This window comes from Stegostoma tigrinum, chromosome 14, assembly GCF_030684315.1.
Source record: "Stegostoma tigrinum isolate sSteTig4 chromosome 14, sSteTig4.hap1, whole genome shotgun sequence".
NCBI classification, from domain to species: Eukaryota; Metazoa; Chordata; class Chondrichthyes; order Orectolobiformes; family Stegostomatidae; genus Stegostoma; species Stegostoma tigrinum.
The window spans coordinates 45429402-45452275 of record NC_081367.1 but is presented as its reverse complement, the minus strand read 5'-3'; the positions used below and the strand labels follow the sequence as shown (position 1 = coordinate 45452275).

The following is a 22874-nucleotide window of genomic DNA, read 5'->3' as shown; positions in this document are numbered from 1 at the left end:
GAGGTAAAAACAGAACCTCTCTTCCTACGGTCCAAAAGCTTCCTATCCATAATGTTCTCACCACAAAGCTGTTCAGCAGCCTGGGAGAGAACCACATGATTGATGCCAGGCAATAGGCTTTTGGCATTAACAACTAGTCATCCTCCACAACCAACCAGGTACTTGCTGCCAGCCAAATCTTCATTAGTACACATCCCTGGCTCCAGCCCATCTATACTTATCTTCCCTAGAGTAAACAGCACCTATCATGAGTGTCAGTGGCCTGCTTTTCAAAATTACAGCAATCTCTTCCATGCTACTTGATTTTCCGAACATTCCTTTTCACATTTCAGTCCTTAATCAAAAATACAGAAAAATGAGAAGATGCATTCTTTACATAACTCGTGATAACTGCTTGCTTTTCTCTGGGGTCTACAGGGTCTGTTTTTGAAGAGAGACTGGCTTTGCAAAGTTCTTGTTTTATCTGTTTGATTTGGAGGGAAGTCTACTCAGAACAAAAACCGAGAAAACTGCGGATGCTGTGAATCAGGAACAAAAACAAAGTTGCTAGAGCTGCTGACTCTGTTTTTTTCTTCACAGATGCTGCCAGACCTGCTGAGTTTTTCCAGGAACTTTGGTTTTGTTCTACTTAAAACAAGCTAAGTTGGAGGATAGTCTGCTATAAACAAACTGCTCAGTTGATCTCACCCATTTCTGACAGGATAACCTTCCACATCCATTCACATATTTGTCTCTTTTTAGGAGATTAATTGCAAAAATAACTCAAGATTGTATTTCCTGAGAAAAACTGTACTTGCAAGACTTGAGATGGTGTTTGATGAATGACTTTATCACAAGTGCTTGAACAAGAGACTCTGGAACACTCTATGCTTTATATATTTGCCTTGAAGAACAACACGTGAGCTAAAGTGTTTTTTTTTTCAGAAAGCCAGTTTCGACAGAGAATTGAGTGAGAGTTTGAGTGCATGTATTGGGCACAGTAAAAGAGATAAGCAAGTTACACTTGTATATTACTGGATGTGTACATTAGTCAGTTATTATATCTTTATTGAACAAAACTGTTTTGACCAATTCAGTTGTGTTTAAAAAATCTGGTGTCTCAATACTTTTTGTTTAAAATCCAATAATAAATGAGGTATTTAATTGGTTTCCCTAGTAACTAGAAATTTTCAATTTTATGTTCTGACCCATGGAATGGTGGGTCTAGAGCGATAGTGCAATCCTACAGCTTCAGCTGTGCATTAAACCGGTAATTAATCTAAGATATCTACTGGGGATGATGTTTAACAGTAAGTGCTGCATTAATAATTGCAAAGGAATGAAAGGAACTACACTAAGCTTCTTGCAAAATATTATACTAAAATGGCTTATTATGACTTTTCCAAAGGTGAAAGATTTAATCCTGATGATTTGCAAACAATAACCAACGTTGGCTAATTGAACTGGCTAAGAGGTTAGGATTAGAGTTAAAAGTAGGGGATAGGAAGACCAAGATAATTATGGAAGAGGATATGCTGGAAGTCTTAAAACATTAAGGTAGGTAGATCCCTGGGAACTGATACGAACCTATGATGATGAACCTACAGACAAAGGGGGTGGCCATGGGTACCCGCATGGGCCCAAGCTATGCCTGCCTCTTTGTAGGTTACGTGGCACAGTCCATCTTCCGCACCTACACAGGCCCCAAACCCCACCTCTTCCTCTGTTACATTGATGACTGTATCGGCGCCATCTCTTGCTCCCCAGAGGAGCTCGAACAGTTCATCCACTTTACCAACACATTCCACCCCAACCTCAAGTTCACCTGGGACATGTCCAACACATCCCTCACCTTCCTGGACCTCTCAGTCTCCATCTCAGGTAACCAGCTGGAAACTGATGGCCATTTCAAGCCCACTGGCTCCCACAGCTACCTAGAATACAACTCCTCCCACCCACCCTCCTGCAAAAATTCCATCCCCTATTCCCAACTCCTCCGTCTCCGCCGCATCTGCTCCCAGGATGAGGCATTCCACTCCCGCACATCCCAGATGTCCACATTCTTCAAGGACCGCAACTTTCCCCCCGCAGTGGTCGAGAACGCCCTTGACCGCATCTCCCGCATTTCCCACAACCCATCCCTCACACCCCGTCCCTGCCACAACCGCCCCCAGAGGATCCCCCTCGTTCTCAAATACCACCCCACCAACCTCCGGATACAATGTGTCATCCTCCGACACTTCCGCCATCTACAATCCGACCCAACCATGCAAGCTATTTTTTCCATCCCCACCCTTGTCTGCCTTCCGGAGAGACCACTCTCTCCGTGACCCCCTTGTCCGCTCCACATTCCACTCCAACCCCACCACACCCAGCACCTCCCCCTGCAACTGCAGGAAGTGCTACACTTGCCCCCACACCTCCTCCCTCAACCCTATCCCAGGCCCCAAGATGACCTTCCATATCAAGCAGATATTCACCTGCACATCGGCCAATGTGGTACATTGCATCCATTGTACCCAGTGTGGCTTCCTCTACATTGGGGAAACCAAGCGGAGGCTTGGGGACCGCTTTGCAGAACACCTCCGCTCGGTTCGCAATAAACAACTGCACCTCCCAGTCGAGAACCATTTCAACTCCCCCTCCCATTCCTCAGGTGACATGTCCATCATGGGCCTCCTGCAGTGCCACAATGATGCCACCCGAAGGTTGCAGGAACAGCAACTCATATTCCGTTTGGGAGCCCTGCAGCCCAATGGTATCAATGTGGACTTCACAAGCTTCAAAATCTCCCCTACCCCCACTGCATCTAAAAACCAGCCCAGTTCTTCCCCTCCCCCCACTGCATCACAAAACCAGCCCAGCTCGTCCCCTCCCCCACCGCATCCCAAAACCAGCCCAGCCTGTCTCCGCTTCTCTAACCTGTTCTTCCTCTCACTCATCCCTTCCTCCCACCTCAAGCCGCACCTCCATTTCCTACCTACCACCTCATCGTGCCTCCTTGACCTGTCCATCTTCCCTGGACTGACCTATCCGCTCCCTACCTCCTCACCTACACTCTCCTCTCTACCTATCTTGTTTTCTCTCCATCTTCGGTCCACCTCCCCCTCTCTCCCTATTTATTCCAGTTCCCTCTCCGATGAAGGGTCTAGGCCGAAACATCAGCTTTTGTGCTCCTGAGATGCTACTTGGCCTGCTGTGTTCATCCAGCTCCACACTTTGTTATCTTGGATTCTCCAGCATCTGCAGTCCCCTTTATCACTGCACAGGGAGCCAGCCCCCTTTTCCCTAAGTGTGTTGGGAAGGCTGCAGAAGATTTGGAGGCATTAGGGAAAGTGCGATAAAATAAATTTATTTGATACTAAGGTACTGACAGCGTCAGACAGGCTGCTTGTTTCTTGCTGCCTGAAAATTACATTTGTTTTCTTTCTGCTTTGAGATGACATTCATAGGGTACTCAGCCTCTTGGCACACACAAAAAGGAGGAGATTATGTCCGCTGGCAGACAGCCCCGTTTCCCCTGCCCTCCACCTTCAACAATTAAAGCTTTTAAGACAGTGTATGCAGTTGAAAATGTTTCCACAAACAATCATCACAATACTCAAGTGTTTAAGGTGACTTGCACTCTATTCCAACGAATTATATGTATAATGAATGAGCTTAAGAGAGACACAGAAGAAAATTAACTATATATTTTTTAAAAACCTGTTTTTCCTAATCAACCCATTCAGGAATGTTATTACATACCTCTGGAACAGGTGGGACTTGTACCTGGCCTTCTGGTCCAGCGGTAGGGATATTACCACTGTGCCACAAGAGGGCTTAAAATTAACCAACTTAAAGATGATTGTTGATTACCTAGTAGCAGTAGCTAGTTCAGAAGCAGATGAAATTTCTATAGAAAGAAATTCACTCAAAACGAAGAGTGAACAAGGGAACATGAGAATTATAAATTATCTGTGAGATACAAAAGTAAGAGAAGCTTCTGTAATGTCTCAGTAGCTGAGAAATTTACCTGAATTCTCATGTAGTTTTCTTCCTAAGCTCTCATTTTCCTAACATTTTCCTTCCTCAGCTTGCATTTCACTGTGCTGTCGTTCACAACGTACAGTGACTATAAAACAGTTCCGCAAAAATCTAAGTATGTGAAGAATAAAGACAGCTCGGACAATAATCTAAAAGCCCACAGCAAACATTACAAAAATTACAATGTGAGAAAGCATAATTAAATTTTATTTTGTGTTTCATAAACCTACTCGTCATTTTTAAAAAATGACGGAGAAGGTACAAATTGGATTGCACTTTGATAATTATCATAATGCGAGAACATGACGAAGTTCAGGGGTTGTGGCAATATTTCAAAGGGAATTAGTGCTAACTCTTGATGTAAGTCATAGGACAATGACAACATATGGGAATAGGAGATGTACATGTCATAAGCCTTAACAATTAAAGCCTCATAGTTAAAGCCTTTTGGCAGATATTATTGAAGTAATCAGATTCAACAACTTTGTTTTCATGCAACCAATATATTTTATGAATAAAGACTGACTTGAATTTATATGGCAAAACCTCACAGAGGTCCAGAGTACTTTCCTGCCAGTGTGTATTTCTTTTAAATTTAGCACTGTTATAATGCAAATAGGACAGAACAAACTCCCAAAATCAGCAATGTGATGACAATAAGATGGTTGTGGTAATCTTGCTTGAGGGATAACAAAGGCATTGAGGATAGACCCCTTGCTCTTTTATAATATAGCACCATGTGGTTTTAAAATGTAGCATTCCACAATACTGCCTTGGAATGTTATTCTGAAAGGGCTATATTTTTACATCTGTAGGGTGGGTCTTTGATCTGGAATTTCCTGATTCAGACCTGAGAATGTTGTGCATCGTGCCACATCCTGACACCATATTTACATAAAAACAAACAGATTAGGAGCAGAAGTATGACGTGCCCTTTGAGCCTCTTCACCATTCAATAAGATAACAGCTAAATGTGTGTGTTCTCAGTTCCACAATCTAGATCCAATAATCTTTGTTTCCTTGCCAACAAGAATCTAACCATTACCACCTTAAAAACACTCCTGAGTTGGCGTTCCAAATATATTAAATTTACTCAATCAGAATGAAAGAACACACAGTTAAGAACAGGTTTGTGTACATATTGTCTGGGCTGAGTGTAAATTCTAATTAGTGCCTTAACACATTTGAAACCTAATATTTTTGTTTGTGCATGCCATATATACTATTTATGAAACAACCTGATCAACATTAAATGCAGGTGTTATCATATAACAGCAGCATTATCTTTCTAAAATGAATAGCCTGTGGCAAAATGTTCTAGAGGTTCAGTGCCTGATGTCAGCTACGACTGACACCATCTTCTCCTGAAAACATTAAAAAGTGAAACCTGTACAGTCAAACACAACATAAAGATAAACAATTTAAAAATAAAAAAAGTGCACAGATTTATGTGCTACAATAATGTTAAATGTAGACGATCAAATCTTACATCATCTAATTGTTGTATTTGAGACTTCATGGGCTAAGATAGATTTTAAAAAGTGACAAACATGGATCTAGGATCTAAAGTGACTAGAGTGGTTATTTGATTTACTGAAATTCATGTGGAACAAATGAAGCATTCTGCCTGAAATGAACATTTAATCTAAAGATGTTGAAACCAAGCAACTAAGCTTCAAGAAATTTGCATCTGCTGTTAATTAATATGTATATGACAATTTCACAAATTGGGAGATGAAAGGCTTGCTGCCAGTTTCTAAAGCCAGTTGAGACTCTGGAATACATATACTGAACTGTATTTCAATAGCTGCTTTTGATTAGCAGTGCAGAAAGAACAACACAGATTCATAACAGAACCTGGAAGGTTTACTCTTTTTATCTCCTTACCTGTTTTGTTTCATCATCTCAGCATATAGGCCATAAGACAGAGAAGCAGAAGTAGGCCATTCAGTCCATACCTTCCACTTCACCAGTCAATGAGATCATGGCTGATCTGATTATCCTCAACTCCACTTTCTTGACTTATCCCCATGCCCTTTGATTTCTATACTGATTGAAAGTTTATTTATCTATCTTAGCCTTGAACATGTTTTAATGACCCAGCCTTGACAATCTTGTGCAGTAAAAAATTCCACAGATTCACTGTGTACAGAAAGAAAAAAATCCTTCCCATCTCTGTCTTAAATGTTCTGTGGCCGTGCCCTCTATTCCTAGACTTATCCACAAGGAGAAACAACCACCCTATTTGGTGGATTCTCAACTGCCTTGGAAATTTCCTAGCAAGTCACTCAGTTCAAGGGCAGCTAGGGCCTGGCAATAAATACTGGCCAGCCAGTGATGCACATATGCCATGAATGAATTAAAAAAGATATCAACTCTGTGCACCTAGCCCCCTCAAGAACTTAATGTTTCAATAAAGATTCTTCTCATTCCTCTAAATGCTAATGACTACCAGCCCAGTATCTCAATGTCTCCTCGTGTAAAATTTTCTTCATGCTGGGAAAGAACGTAGCGAACCTTCTCCACACTGCCTCCAATGCTTGCATATCTTTCTGAAAAAAGGGGATCAAAACTGTTCACAGTATTTCAACTGTGATATGACTAGTACCAAATATAATTTTTGCAAGACATCCCTATTTTTGCACTCAATTCCCTTTGAAATGAAGGCTAACATTTCTTTTGCCTGATGAAATTGGATGCTTGTTTTTTTGATTCATGCACAAGGACACCCAAATCCCACTGGGCTGCTGCTTTCTGCAATCAACTTCCTATTTAAGTAATATTCAGTTCTACTATTCTTTGTGCCAAAATGCATAACCTCACATTTTCTCACATTATATTGAACCTGCCAATAGTGAAAAACAAATTGGAAAAACAACCAGTGAAAGTTCAAATGGAGTTACAATTTCCACTACTGCTGAAGATACAGATCAACCATTAAATGATTATGGGACTTTTTTAACTGCACAACCATATTGTTCCTGTCTGTATTAGAAACTCTCAATTTTAAAATTATTGTGTCTGTGTATGTTTGAGGCCATGTGTTTCTTTTAAATTTTATTCGAGATTGGGGGGAACAGAGTTCCCCTTTCTTTCATTCAAGAAATCCTTGGTAATTGGCCGCTTCATTATACTGTGGACTACATTTTTAATCAAACTGTCCTAGTTGTGTGCTAAAAAGAATTAAAAGTATTTGTTGCATCTGACTGAGACAGGCTTAAAAAGGGAGCCAATTTTTCCCTCCATGCCATGTCATAATAGGAGGTACACTATTATTCAAAACAATCATCCACCTGCTCCCTTCTGGTCTTATTGGGGGAGAGTGATCAATCTCTCCCACGGTGGTCAAATGTTATGATAATGCTGCAAATCCCAATAGTGTTTTATTTTCATAATTTAACTATGGATAACCTAATTAGGAATTCCAGAAGCTATATCCAGGTAGCAGCCTCAAACTCGATGAGATGAGTGCTTTTACGATAATCTGCTGGATCCAGCAAGCCTGCCTGGGTATTCCCCTGTGATTCTGCACCCCTAAACATGTTCAATCTCATCCTGACCTTCCCGGAGCCTCCCATACCCAGTTTACCCATCTGGCTTCCCATACGATGACACCAGCCTCCTCATCACATATCATTGTAATGTCTGACCTCTCAGCGGCTGTGAACTTCCACCCAAAAAATATACCTCAACACTCTAAAATCAATGGCCATCTCTAAGCCTCCACTTCTCCCTCCACACATTCTCACATCCGTAATCCCACTCATATTCACACTGCTGTCTAGTCTACCAAACACCTGGTGGGCACACACCAAACTCCTAGATCATCAATAAGCTTTCAATCTCTGTTTTTCAGGGACCTTAGGATGTACACTTACCCTGATCCTTGATCAACCCCGCCTTCCACTGTCACCAAAGTCCTGGATCATCATTAATAAACATCATCTATCTTGCCTTATGGCATCCTATGGCCTGCTTATGGCCCAACTAGAAGCTAAATCTGCAGTTACAAAGGCTTCCAAAGTAGGTAACTCTCAGTGATATCAATTACATCCTCAGGATGGATGGGAGAACCTGATCTTTCAGGCATTCTCTGCTTTTCCCTCTGCCCCACTTTCAGCAGGTAAGGTAAGTTAAAATACAGCCCAATGTTTGATAATGACTATAATTTCAACTGACATCCATGTCCCAAGCAAGAACTGGTGAGCAGTTAGACCACACAGGCCCTTTTACTCATGGAAATAGTTAGATTGGTCCTTTCTTTGGAACCAGGCATAATATATCAGATCGAAGGATAGTAATCTGAACAGGAACACTTTATTGATGATCCTCACACCACACAGCTGGTTCAGGACTGGTCCCATCTCTGCGCCTCTGCATCACCTGACCAGCTCTTTTAAAGTGGCAGCACCCCCAACGACATAACTATTGTCCATCCCCCTTTAAAACACCCATTAATAAACAATTATAACTAATAAACAACCATCTTGGCTAACATATATATACATTGTCAGGAATATATCAAAAGCAAAAGTGTAAAGAAAACAATCTTTCCTTAGCGTACATTGTCATGATCAATCTCTCAGGGAGATGATAATTCCTCACAGACCATCTCCTCATCTCAGGAACCTTTTCAAGTGTAGTCTCCTGGATTCCAGGAAACTCTTGTTGTTCAGCAGCTACATCCCTCTGTGATTGGATATAGTTGTGACTCATGTCTCCTCCCTGGATATGTCCAACTCTGGCTTGGAGACACATGCTCCTGACTGAGTCATTGGTCCCATCTGAACTGGCTTAGTGTTCTGAAGGACTTCACCTCATTGGTGAGTTGCAGTGACCAGCTGGCCACTTGTCTACTCCTGACCAATTCATTCTCAGTCTGTACCGTATAAAACAATGGTCCTGTTTGACCAACCGCACAAGCTGTGGACAATTGTCACTTATGACCTGGCAAATATTTTATTTAGTTGGTCTATCATTGCTTCCAATAATACCACTTTCACAACTGCCATCTCAGGCCATTTGGAGTGGGCATCTACAACTACTGACACTATCTGACCCTCTCGTGGTCCTGCAAGATCAACATGAATTTGCTGTGGCTACTCCCGTAGGTGAAGGGGTGACAACAGTGGCACTATTCTTACTAATGGGCGGGATTTGCAAGATCCCACTTTCTACCCATTCTGGAAGTCCATGTTCGGTCACAAAACATAGGTCCTGGCTATCTCCTTCGTTTGCACCATGCTGAGTTTCCAACTCTTGGTGCACCCTGGGGTCATCAGTCAAATGGGTTGCTTTGCTAGCAACTGCACTGTGATCCAGTCTTATTTTTCCTGCGTAGTGGGAAGGTTGGGGAAGATTCAGAGGTCAGAAGTAGGGTGAAGAGACATTAGACAGATCACTACTTTCTGTAGTTTGAAAATTACATTTGTTTTCTTTCTGCTCTTTGTACCACATGGAGGTGACATTCATAGGAAATTCTGCCTGTTGGTACATACAAACAGATGGAGACTACATCCGTTGTCAGATAAATCCCCCATTCCCCCACTTCATAAGTAGAGCTTTTAAGACTGAGTGTATGCAGTTGAAAATGTTTCCCCAAAGGTTCATTGTAATTCAGCTCCAATGAAGAGTCATCAGGACTCAAAATGTTAGCTTGCTGTCTCTCCATGGATGCTGTCTGACCCACAGTGATTGCAGGCGCTTCTTGTTTTCATTGTTATACTCACATGTTTGAGGTGACTATCGTGCTGTTCCAAGAATTAAATGTTTAAGGAGTGAGTTTAAGACAGACAGATTGGAAAATTAACCAATGTAAAGACGATTCTTGATTACCCAGTAGCAGTAGCTAGTTCAGAAGCAGATGAAATTTCTGTAGAGAGGAATTGTCTCGAAACTACAAGTGGACAAATAAATGTGTGAGAGCTATAAATTAGCGGAGAGATACAAAAGTAAAAAACTTCTGTAGTGTCTCAGCAATTAAGAAATTTACAGGAACTTTCATCTAGGTCCCCTCCTAAGCTCACAATTTAAACCCTTTGTTCAGTTGAAAGGAAGTCATTAAATTTGTATCAGAGATAATGGGAACTGCAGATGCTGGAGAATTCCAAGATAATAAAATGTGAGGCTGGATGAACACAGCAGGCCAAGCAGCATCTCAGGAGCACAAAAGCTGACGTTTCAGGCCTAGACCCTTCATCAGAGAGGGGGATGGGGAGAGAGAACTGGAATAAATAGGGAGAGAGGGGGAGGTGGACCGAAGATGGAGAGTAAAGAAGATAGGTGGAGAGAGTATAGGTGAGGAGGTAGGGAGGGGATAGGTCAGTCCAGGGAAGACGGACAGGTCAAGGAGGTGGGATGAGGTTAGTAGGTAGATGGGGGTGCGGCTTGGGGTGGGAGGAACGGATGGGTGAGAGGAAGAACCGGTTAGGGAGGCAGAGATAGGTTGGACTGGTTTTGGGATGCAGTGGGTGGGGGGGGGGGAAGAGCTGGGATGGTTGTGTGGTGCAGTGGGGGGAGGGGACGAACTGGGCTGGTTTAGGGATGCAGTAGGGGAAGGGGAGATTTTGAAACTGGTGAAGTCCACATTGATACCATTAGGCTGCAGGGTTCCCAGGCGGAATATGAGTTGCTGTTCCTGCAACCTTCGGGTGGCATCACTGGGGCAGTGCAGGAGGCCCATGATGGACATGTCATCTAGAGAATGGGAGGGGGAGTGGAAATGGTTTGCGACTGGGAGATGCAGTGGTTTGTTGCGAACTGAGTGGAGGTGTTCTGCAAAGCAGTCTCCAAGCCTCCACTTGGTTTCCCCAATGTAGAGGAATCTGCACCGGGTACAGTGGATGCAGTAAACCACATTGGCAGATGTGCAGGTGAACCTCTGCTTAATGTGGAATGTCATCTTGGGGCCTGGGATGGGGGTGAGGGAGGAGGTGTGGGGGCAAGTGTAGCATTTCCTGCGGTTGCAGGGGAAGGTGCCGGGTGTGGTGGGGTTGGAGGGCAGTGTGGAGCGAACAAGGGATCACGGAGAGAGTGGTCTCTCCGGAAAGCAGACAGGGGTGGGGATGGAAAAATGTCTTGGGTGGTGGGGTCGGATTGTAAATGGCGAAAGTGTCGGAGGATGATGTGTTGTATCCGGAGGTTGGTAGGGTGGTGTGTGAGAACGAGGGGGATCCTCTTAGGGCGGTTGTGGCGGGGGCGGGGTGTGAGGGATGTGTTGCGGGAAATACGGGAGACGCGGTCAAGGGCGTTCTCGATCACTGTGGGGGGAAAGTTGCGGTCCTTGAAGAACTTGGACATCTGGGATGTGCGGGAGTGGAATGTCTTATCGTGGGAGCAGATGCGGCGGAGGCGGAGGAATTGGGAATAGGGGATGGAATTCCTCTCACCCATCCCTTTCTCCCACCCCAAGCCGCACCCCCATCTACCTACTAACCTCATCCCACCTCCTTGACCTGTCTGTCTTCCCTGGACTGATCTATCCCCTCCCTATCTCCCCACCTATACTCTCTCCACCTATCTTCTTTACTCTCCATCTTCGGTCCGCCTCCCCCTCTCTCCCTATTTATTCCAGTTCCCTCTCCCCATCCCCCTCTCTGATGAAGGGTCTAGGCCCGAAACGTCAGCTTTTGTGCTCCTGAGATGCTGCTTGGCCTGCTGTGTTCATCCAGCCTCACATTTTATTATCATTAAATTTGTGCTGTCTTTCACAAGGCACAGAGGCTATAAAATAGTTCTGCGAAAAACCTCTTAGTTAGACATGTAAAGAGTAAAGACAGTTTGGACAACAATCTAAAATCCCACAACAAACATCAGAGATTAGAATTGTGAAAGCACAATAAAATAAAATATTAACATTTTATTTTGTGTTTCATAAACCTACTTGTTCTTGTCATTTTCAAAACAAATGGAAAAGGTACAAATTGAATTGAGTGGTTGCCTTATGGAATATCATAGTGCTAGATCATGAGGAAGTTCTTGGGTTGTGACAATATTTGGAAGGGAATTAGCAGCAATCCTTGATGTGAATCATAGGTCAATGTCAAAATATGGAGTGGGAGGCTCATATATTGACTGGAGAAAATTGCATGTCATAAGCTTTTATGTTTTGCACAATAATTAAAACCTTTTACAAGATATTGTTTCAGTAATCAGATTAAACAACTTTGTTTTCATGCAAGCAGTTTTCTTTATGAAAAGGGAAAGACTTGAATTTATACAGCAAGACCTCAAGAAGTCTCGAAGCTTTTTCCTGCCAATATGTATTTTTAAAAAATTTATCACTACTGTAATGCAGATAAGACAGAACAAGCTCCCAAAAACAGCAATTACTTGAGGGATTACAAAGGCACTGAACATAGAACTCCTGCTCTTTTTAAAAATAATGCCATGCAGCACTAAACTGCAGCATTTCACAATACTGCCCTTGAAGTCTGACTGGTAAGGCAGATGAGCTCAGAGCACGGATTGGCTCTGGGGATGGGATATTATAGGCATAACAGAAACATGGCTGAGAGAAGGGCAGGACTGGCAGCTCAACATTCCAGGATACAGAAGCTACAGGTGTGACAGAAGTACAAGTAAGCAAGAAGGGGAGTTGCCCTTTTGATAAGGGAGGACATGACAACAGTGCTTACAGAGGATATTCTTGAGGGGTCATCAAATGAGGCCATATGGCTGGAACTTAGAAACAAGACAGGGATGGTCACCCTGTTGGGACTAAATTATAGGCCACCAATAGCCAGCATAGCAAGACTGCAGATACCTGTAGCAAAAATAGCGTAGTATTGGTTGGAGATTTTAATTTCCCCTGTATCGACTAGGCCACCCAGAGTGTAAAAGCCCGGACGGTGTAGAAAATGTTTCCAAGAAAGTTTCCTAAATCAACATCTAGAAGGCCTTACTCAGGAGGGGACAACATTGGATCTCCTCTGAGGAAACAAGGTTAGGCAAATGTCTGAAGTGTCAGTCTGAGAATACTTTGGGTCTGTAACACTCTTATTTTTAATGTAGTTATGGAAAAAGATAGGACAGGTCCACAAGCTAAAGTGCTGAACTGGAGTAGGGCCAATTTTGGGACCATTAGGCAGGATCTAGCTGAGATATCCTGGGTGAGGAGAAGGAAAACGAACAACTGGCAAATGGGAAGCTTCTAAAAATGTGATATCAAGAGTCCACAGGCCGTATATCTATGAGGGATATTGAGGCTCTGGACAGGAAAAAGGACGAGGCATACAGTGGGCTTAAGCTATCAGGCTCAAGTGAATACCTAGATGGCTATAAAAATTATAGGAGCACACGTAAAAGGAGAATCAGAAGGGCAAAAACAGGGTGTGCGATGGATTTCGTAGATAAGGTTAAAAGATAACCCCTAGAGATTCTATAGCTTTATTAAGAGTACAAGGGTGGTTAGGGAGAGAAAGGGTCTCCTTAAAGATCAACACAGCCTTCGACGTATGGAGCCACAGGAGATGGGGGAAGATTTTCAATGAATATTTCTCCTGAGTATTTACTGAGAAGAGAAATAAGGTAAACAACTGGGCATGTTTTCGGCGCATACATATTACTGGAGAGGTGGTGTTTGCAGCCTTAAAGCACATTAAAATGGATAAATCTCCTAGGCCTGATCAAGTCCATCCTCGGACACTGTGGGAGGCAAGGAAGAAACTGCAGAGGCCCTTGCAAAGATTTTTGCTTAATCTTTAACCACTGGTGAAGTTCCAGATGGCTGGAGGATGGCCAATGCTGTTCCATTGTTAAAGAAAGATAGCAACGACTAGCCAAAGAACTACAGGCCAGTGAGCCTGACATCAATAGTCGGCAATTTATTGAAGAGGACACTGAGGGACCAGATCAACCAGCATTTGGGTAGTCAAGGTCTGATTAGGAATAGTCAGCATGGATTTATGAATGGGAAGTCATATCTGACAAATCTTCTTAGAGTTTTTCGAAGCAGTAACCAAAAGGACAGATCGGGATATGGCAGTGGATGTTATCTACATGGACTTTAATAAGCCCTTTGACATGGTCCCACACAGCAGGCTAGGCTAGGTTGCATGGGATCCAGTGAGAGTTAACTAATTGGATTCAAAATTGGCTCAATGCTAGGAAGCAGAGGATGATGGATGTTTCTCGGACAGGAGGCCTGTGACAAGTGATGTGCCACAGGGGTTGGTGCAGGGGCCTTTGTTATTTCTTATTTGCATAAATGATCTGAATGTGGCTGCAAAAGGCATGATTAGCAAGTTTGCAGAATATACAAAATTAGGAGGTATTGTTAATAGCGAAGGTTATCAAAAATTACAGAGGCATCTTGATCAGGTAGGGAATTAGGCTGAGGACTGGCAAATGCAATTCAATACAGATAAGTGTGAGGTGTTGCACTTTGGAAAGTCAAACCAAGGTAGGACTTACACAGTTAATGGTAAGGTCCTGAGGATCATTGATCATAGAATCCCTACAGCGTGGAAACAAGACCTTCAGCCCAACAAGTCCACACCACCCCTCAGAGCTTCCCATCTAGACCCATCCCCCCATAACCCACCTAATCTACACATACCTGAACACTATGGCAATTTAGCATGGCCAATCCACCTCATCTGCACATCTTTGGACTGTGAGAGGAAACTGGAGCTGCAAGAGAAAACCCACGCAGACACGGGAAGAATGTGCAAACTCCACACAATCGCCCAAGGGTGGAATCGAACCCATGTTCCTGACCCTGTGAAGCAGCAGTGCTCACCACTGAGACACTGTGCCGCCGCCTGAGTGTTGTGAAACAGAGGGAGTTAGGAGTACAAGTACATAGTTCACTGAAAGTGACACAACAGATAGGCAGGGTGCTGAAGAAGGCATTTAGCATGCTGGCCTTCATCAGTCGAGGCATTGCGTATAGGAGTTGGAACATCATGTTACACTCATATATGTCATTGGCAAGGCCACACTTGGAGTATTGTTGTAATTGTTGTAAATAATTAGAGGAAAAACAAAGTTAAACTGGAAAGTGTGCAAAGAAGATTTACATTGATGTTGCCAGCACTGGTAGGCCCGAGTTATGGGGAGAGTTTGCCAGGATCGGACTTTATTCCTTGGAATGTAGGAGAATGAAAGGTGACCTAATTGAGGTGTCTAAAATCATGATGAGTGTAGATAAGATGAAGGCATATAGTCTTTTTCTTGGGGATGGGGAGTTGAAAAATGGAGAGCAAAGGTTTAAGATGAGAGGGGAAAGGTTTAATAAAGACCTAAGGGGCAATGTCTCCACAAAGTGAGTGGTAGGTATATGGAAATCACTGCCAGGTTGAGACAAGAGCAACATTTAAAAAACATTTGAATAGGTACATGGATGGGAAGGGTTTAGATGGATATGGACCAAATGCCAGCAATTGCAACTAGCTGAGTGGGCATCATGGTCAGCAGGGAGCAGTTTGGGCCAAAGGGCCTGTTCCCATGCTGTGTTATTCTGTGACTCTATGAATGTTGTTCTGGAATGCATTTATTTTTACATCTGTAAGATGGGTCTTGAATCTGCAAACTTCCTGATTCAGACCTAACAATGTTGCTCATTGTGCCATATCTTGGCACCACATATACATACGAACAAACAAATTAGGAACAGAAGTAGGACATGCCTTTTGACCCTGCTTCACCATTCAATAAGATAACAGCTGAAATGTTTGTGTTCTCAGTTCCACAATCTAGATCCAATAACTTTTGTTTCCTTGCCAACAAAAATCTGTCTGCCACTACCTTAAAAACGCCCAGTAACCATGCTTTCAATGCTTTGTAAGCTGGTGTTCCAAATATGTATAACCAGCTCAGTATGAAAGGACATGCAGTTAAGAACAAGTGTATATATATATATATATATATATATTGTCTGGGCTGAATGTAAATTATGTTTAGTGCCTGAACAGATTGGAAAGCTAATATTTTTGTTTGTGCATGCTTTATATGCTTTTCATGTAACAGCCTGATCAACATCAAATACAGGTGTTATTAAATAACCTAAGAGCATTCTCTTTCTATACAAGCTGAAATTAATAGCACAAGGGGAAATGTTCTCGAGATTCAGCGCCTGGTGTCAGCTACTACTCCGTGACCTGGAAACATGAAAACAAAGAACCGAAACATGCACAGTCTGTAAAACATAACAAACAATTTAAAATTAAAAATAGTGTGCAGATTTATGTGCTAAAATAATGCTAAATGTGGAAGACTGAATCTTGCATCATCTGATTGTTTTCATAGCCTCTTGTTGTTCTACAGCTATGACCTTCTCTGGCTGTGGTTGCACTGTGACACTGCTTTTGTCTCCTCCCTGAGAATGGCCAACCCTGGCTGAGATACATGACTCAGTCAAGACCACTTGTCCCATCTGGACTGGCTCACTATTCTGATATCATTTTGATGTTGCTGAGGTCCAGGGCCCAACTTGTCTGCATGTCTCCTGCAGACCAATTCATGCCTAGTCTGTACTGTATATGACAATGGTCCTGTTAGAGCCACCACAACTGCTGGGATTCATTCTCTCCTCTTTGGAATATGTCTACCCTTCTGGCCATCTGTCCTTCTTGGTTTCGATCACTTCTCTGATATCTTTTGGCTGCAGTCAGTCAAACATGGTTCTCAGCTGGCAGTATGCATGTGGCATGTTCCTGTACATGCTGAGGAACTTGTTGAGTCACCAACCTAGCAACCCTCCCTTTGCAAAACCTTTAAAGCCTCCTTCAAGGTTTGAACAAATCTCTTCATCTGATCATTTATCACAAGATGATATGGAGCCATGTCTCACATATTTGACTCTGTGATTTTCCAGTTACTCCTTGAACTCTTGTGCCACGAACTATGGACAATTGTCATTCATGATGTTCTTGGCATTCCTGAACCTGCCAAATATTTCATCCAGTCAGTCTATCATTTCTTCTGCCAATACCAACATCAAGACAGCTATTTTGGGCCACTTAGAGTGGGCATCCACAAGTAATTGAACTTTTGAAATCTATAGAAAATGCCCATTCATCTCAAAAATAAAATACGCGGTATACTGGATGAAACATACCTCCCGAAAGTCTTGTTCAAAATCACGAAGCTGCAGGCATTGTTCTAGTTTGAGGTGGTGTCTTGACCAAAACTGGTCGAAGGCATTTTCAGTTTCATCCAATTGCATCAGTAATCTATCACAAACAAAATTTGGAAATGCCAAAGAATTACAACTTCAGCCCAATTGATACTGAAGAATAATCTACTATAAATTATTAAATACTTCTGTAATAGCTCCTTTTTCACATAATCTAAGTGTAAAACTAAGACGAAAGAAGCAAAGAGATAATGGGAACTGCAGATGCTGGAGATTCCAAGATAATAAAATGTGAGGCTGGATGAACACAGCAGGCCAAGCAGCATCTCAGGAGCACAAAAGCTGACGTTTCGGGCCTAGACCCTTCATCTGATGAAGGGTCTAGGCCCGAAACGTCAGCTTTTGTGCTCCTGAGATGCTGCTTGGCCTGCTGTGTTCATCCAGCCTCACATTTTATTATCATGAAAGAAGCAAAGTTCTTTTTTCACAATTTAAAGTGCAATTGAAGGTAAAAGTACAAATTATAAACTATAAAAAGCAGCAAGTCTGTGCTTGTATCTTGATTCACAATTTTATCAAAATCTGATGTGGAGGTGCCAGTGTTGGGCTGCCTCATAACCATCTATTCCCTTTTCCCTCATATGCTCGTATAATTTACTTTTAAGTGCATTATATTTGCTGCAAATGGTAAAAAGATCGGCAGTACAATCTGTGGGTGAAGGCACTTCTTCTGAATTCCTATTGGATTTCTCATTGACTATTATTTTGTTTCATTCTACTTTCCCAAAGAGGAAACATTTTCTCTCTAACCATTTCATCAAAGCCTTTCAGAGGTTTGAAGATGTTGCTCAGGTTTTTTTCTCAACATTCTTTTTTCAAGAAAAACTGTTAGATGGGATAATAAGCCTTTTCTCACTTGGATTCCAATGAAATTTCTGTCTAAACCTGCTGCAATCATTAACTGAAAGATATGAACATATAAATTTGTTTAGTGAATGAATGCAAGGAGGAACAAACATAGTAATGAGTTAACTTTTATCTTCGATAGAAACAAATGTAGATATTTCTGATATGGAATCACTTTAATCTAAAGACAATTAAAACGTTAAAAAAGCAATTTTAGTTATAACACAATATTTTCAAAGAAAAAGTATTGATCTGATTTCAGTCATCACTGAATAATGTTTTACTGTATTTTAAATAATAGCTGTGCAGCAAAGAAAATGTTCTGCTGTTGGTACTGTCACTAACCTTTCAACTGTCGCCATATTTTCCAGTTCATCAGAATTCAGTGCATAATTGGGATTTTTAGTAAGTGGCTCCTTAATACATATTAGTAATGTGTTGCCTTCCTTTACTGCTGATTTCATTTTCTCCTGAAAAGCAAAAACAAAACCTTGGTAATTGCTGCTTTGAATTGACATTTCAATTTTTTGAAAAAAAATGGCAATAATCATATTTAGATTAGTTAATGCTGTGCATTATCTGAATGGATATACAATACAATGTGCATCCTTCGTCATATTTGTAAAGGCTTTGTCAATTTCAGTTAATGATTGAAGGTAAATTGTGTGATAATGAAGGCAAAAGGAATCCTGTGTGTGTGTGTGCGTGTGCACGTGCGCATGTATGAAGAATGGGAGGTAGTGAAAGGGGATTTCATAGTCAGGGGAGAAGATGGCATTTCTGCAGCATTGACATGGCTCCAGGATGATGTATTGTGTCAATGGTGCCAGGATCACGGATGTCATATCAGCTGAAGGACTTTCTGGAGGAGGGGAATCAGCCAGAAGTCATGGAGCCATTAATATCAATGCCAAAGGTAAGAAGGGAAGGAGGTCCTGAAAGTAGATTTTAGGGAGATGGTTGGGGTAAACCAAATTGGAAGAAAGTAAAATCGGTAACATGAAGTTTAAAAGCTACTGAGGAGACAGGAGTATGGGAATAAAAAAAAACAAGCATTAAGTATACTTCATATACTTCGGAATAAAATTCCTAAGACCAAGCAGCATTTACAACTAGCTAGATGACTGAATGGCACAACGAGAGTTAAATAGGCATGATCTCATTTCCATTCCAGAAATATGATTTACATGGTGACCAGGACAAGAAACTAAATATTCAAGGATATTCAATGTTTAAGAAGAACAGATAGAACAGTTGAGTGTCTTTGGAATTCCCTTCCTCAAAAGGCACTGAATGCAGAATTTTTAAATAGTTTTAAGGCAGTGGTAGTTACATTCTGGATTAAAAGCTACGGTAAAGTCACAATAGTTCCAAAAGACCATAGGGCTGCTCTCTCATTAGGGAGAGACAACATATGGTGAGTTTATCCAGAGGATCACCACACCTCAGGCAAGGGGCAAGGTCGAGAAGGCAGGACCCTAATAGTAGCCTCAGTAAGAATGGGAGCTGAACTCCTGCTGCTGGCATCACTCTGCAAAGCAAACCAGCTTCCCAACCAACTGAGCATGGGGGTGAAAGCTTACCGCAAATATGCAGGAATGTAAAGTTGAGGTTAAAAATCAGATCAGCCATGGTCTTGTTGAATGGCAGAGCAGGCTCAAAAGGCCAACTTTTACTCTTTGTTCATTTCAGGTGGACTTGTGCTAATTATAAGAAAGGTGACTGAAAAATTAGTAAGCAACAATCTCACACTGGAAGAACAATGTGTGGAATCTGTTTATAAGAAACAGCAAGAGACAGCAGACATTGATTGGAGTTATTTATAAACCACCAATAATAGACAGTGTGGGCTATGGTAGTAATCAGGAGATGAGAGAAATATGTAGCATGGACAGCTATTATCATGGATGTCTAAAATTTGAGGGCATAGGTTTAAGGGGGAAGAGGGGATAGAGATACAAAAGGGTCCAGAGGGACAATGTTTTCATGTAGTGGTGTTGAGTGTCTGGAATGGACTGTCAAAGGTAGTGGTGGGAGAAAGTACAATTTTGTCAAATAAAAAACATTTAGACAAGTACATGGATGGGATAGGTATAGAGGGATTTAGACCAAACACAGGCAAATGGGACTAGATTATTTGTGAAAACTGAAAAGCATGGACACATTGGGCCCAAGGGCCTGTTTCATGCTGTAAACCTGCATGACTGCAATCTGCAGATAACAAAGTGTGAGGCTGGATGAACACAGCAGGCCAAGCAGCATCTCAGGAGCACAAAAGCTGATGTTTCAGGCCTAGACCCTTCATCAGAGAGGGGGATGGGGACAGGGTTCTGGAATAAATAGGGAGACGGTGGGGGGCAGACCGAAGATGGAGAGAAAAGAAGATGGGGGAGAAGAGAGTATAGGTGGAGAGGAGCGTATAGGTGGGGAGGTAGGGAGGGGATAGGTCAGTCCAGGGAAGACGGACAGGTCAAGGAGGCGGGATGAGGTAGTAGGTAGGAAATGGAGGTGCGGCTTGAGGTGGGAGGAAGGGATGGGTGAGAGGAAGAACAGATTAGGGAAGGGGAGACAGGGTGGGCTGGTTTTGGGATGCAGTGGGAGGAGGGGAAGAACTGGCTGGTTTTGGAAGCAGTTCCTCCGACACTTCCGCCATCTACAATCTGACCCCACCACCCAAGCCATTTTTCCATCCCCACCCCTGTCTGCTTTCCAGAGAGACCACGCTCTCCGTGACTCCCTTGTCCGCTCCACACTGCCCTCCAACCCCACCACACCCGGCACCTTCTCCTGCAACCACAGGAAGTGCTACACTTGCCCCCACACCTCCTCCCTCACCTCCATCCCAGGCCCCAAGATGACTTTCCATATTAAGCAGATGTTCACCTGCACATCTGCCAATGTCGTATACTGTGTCCATTGTACCCGGTGTGGCTTCCTCTACATTGGGGAAACCAAGCGGAGGCTTGGGGACCGCTTTGCAGAACACCTCCGCTCGGTTCTCAATAAACAACTGCACCTCCCAGTCGTGAATTATTTTAACTCCCCCTCCCATTCCTCAGACGACATGTCCATCATGGGCCTCCTGCAGTGCCACAATGATGCCACCCGAAGGTTGCAGGAACAGCAACTCATATTCCGCTTGGGAACCCTGCAGCCCAATGGTATCAGTGGACTTCACAAGCTTCAAAATCTCCCCTTCCCCCACTGCATCCCAAAACCAGCCCAGCCTGTCTCTGCTTCCTTAACCTGTTCTCACTCTCACCCATCCCTTCCTCCCACCTCAAGCCACACCTCCATTTCCTACCTACCACCTCATCCTACCTCCTTGACCTGTCCGTCTTCCCTGGACTGACCTATCCCCTCCCTACCTCCGCACCTATACTCTCCTCTCCACCTATCTTCTTTTCTCTCCATCTTCGGTCCGCCTCCCCATCTCTCCCTATTTATTTCAGAACCCTCTCCCCATCCCCCTCTCTGATGAAGGGTCTAGGCCTGAAACGTCAGCTTTTGTGCTCCTGAGATGCTGCTTGGCCTGTTGTGTTCATCCAGCTTCACACTTTGTTATCTTGGATTCTCCAGCATCTGCAGTTCCCACTATCACTGACTGCAATCTGCATATGGACTGTGTAAACCAAGTGAGCACTAAAGTTGTGGAGGACATGTTTTTAAGGGTATGTTAATCTTGGCTTTCAGGAGCAGCATGTTGGGTAGCTATAGCATGTGAACTACAGCGGTTCAAGAAGACAGCTCATCACCATCTTCTCAAAGGCAAGTAGGGACAGGCAATGACTGCTGACCAGCAAGCAATGCTCACATCCCATGAATGAGTTTTAAAGAGGAGCCCTTTGGAAAATGTAACTTATGAAGGAATGAGACAAAAATTAGCTGAGATGGATTACAAAATTACATTGGAGATCGGCAATGTTCTTTAATGAACAGTTCATAGACAATATAGGCAAATTTTTAAAAGAGCTACTGCTTGGCTCACAGTAACTATATTCCTCGAAGGAGCAACATCTCAAAAAAAAAAGTCAGTAAACAAGTTGACAAAGAAGGTTAAGGATTGTAAATGATTAAAATAAAGAAGATTTATAAAGTTGCCAGAATGTTGGTAAATCTAGCAATTGGGAGGTTTTCGGAATACAGCTAAAGAGAAGCAAGAATCCAGGAAAGAGGGAAAAGTATATGAATGCAATCTAGAAGAAAAAAACATGAAAACAAACTGCAAATGCTTCCATTGAAATGTAAAAAGGAAATGTTTGGCTAAGACGAATGTGAGCCTATGGGCCCAGTCAGCAGAATTTGTAATGGGGAATGCAGAACTGGCAAAGAAACTAAATGATTACTTTTCTGATGAAGGAGCCAGGCCCAAAACATCAGCTTTTATCCTCCTAAGATGCTGCTTGGCCTGCTGCGCTCATCCAGCTCCACACTTTGTTATCTCGGATTCTCCAGCATCTGCAGTTCCCATTATCTCTAAATGATTACTTTGTTTTCAGAGTAAGGCACAAGAAATCTCCCAGAATTAGAGATCCAATTGACTGGGGAGAATGAGGAATTAAAGAAAATTAGTATCAGTCGGCAGATTGCACTGGAGAAATAAATGGGGCTGAAAAATGCTGAGTCACTGTGACATGTATCTATATCACAGGATGTTGAAGGACGTGACTATAATCATCTTCCAAAACACTAAATTCTGAAATGATTTTTGCAGATTGGAAGCTAGCAAATGTCACCCCACTATTTAAGAAGGGAATGAGAGAGAAAGTTAGAAATTACAGACCTGTTAGCCTTATGTCAGTAGTCAAGAAAATGTGAGAATCTATTATAAAGAATGTGATAGATTGGCAGTTGGATAATAAAGATAAGAAGTAAGCATGGATTT

The 22874-nt window shown here is 42.6% G+C and overlaps 1 protein-coding gene across 7 annotated transcripts in view; it reads right to left on the bottom strand.

The window, feature by feature from the left end:
* mcf2l2 (MCF.2 cell line derived transforming sequence-like 2) overlaps nucleotides 1-22874 on the bottom strand; it is a 360445-nt gene that overhangs the window by 201551 nt on the left and 136020 nt on the right. For all 7 annotated transcript variants that reach the window (XM_048541672.2, XM_048541670.2, XM_048541668.2 and 4 more), the window contains exons 8-9: nucleotides 18335-18459; nucleotides 17066-17180 (exon numbers count right to left, since the gene is read on the bottom strand). In XM_048541672.2, coding sequence (XP_048397629.2) covers nucleotides 17066-17180; nucleotides 18335-18459 — 240 coding nt within the window. The remainder of the gene's footprint in view (nucleotides 1-17065; nucleotides 17181-18334; nucleotides 18460-22874) is intronic.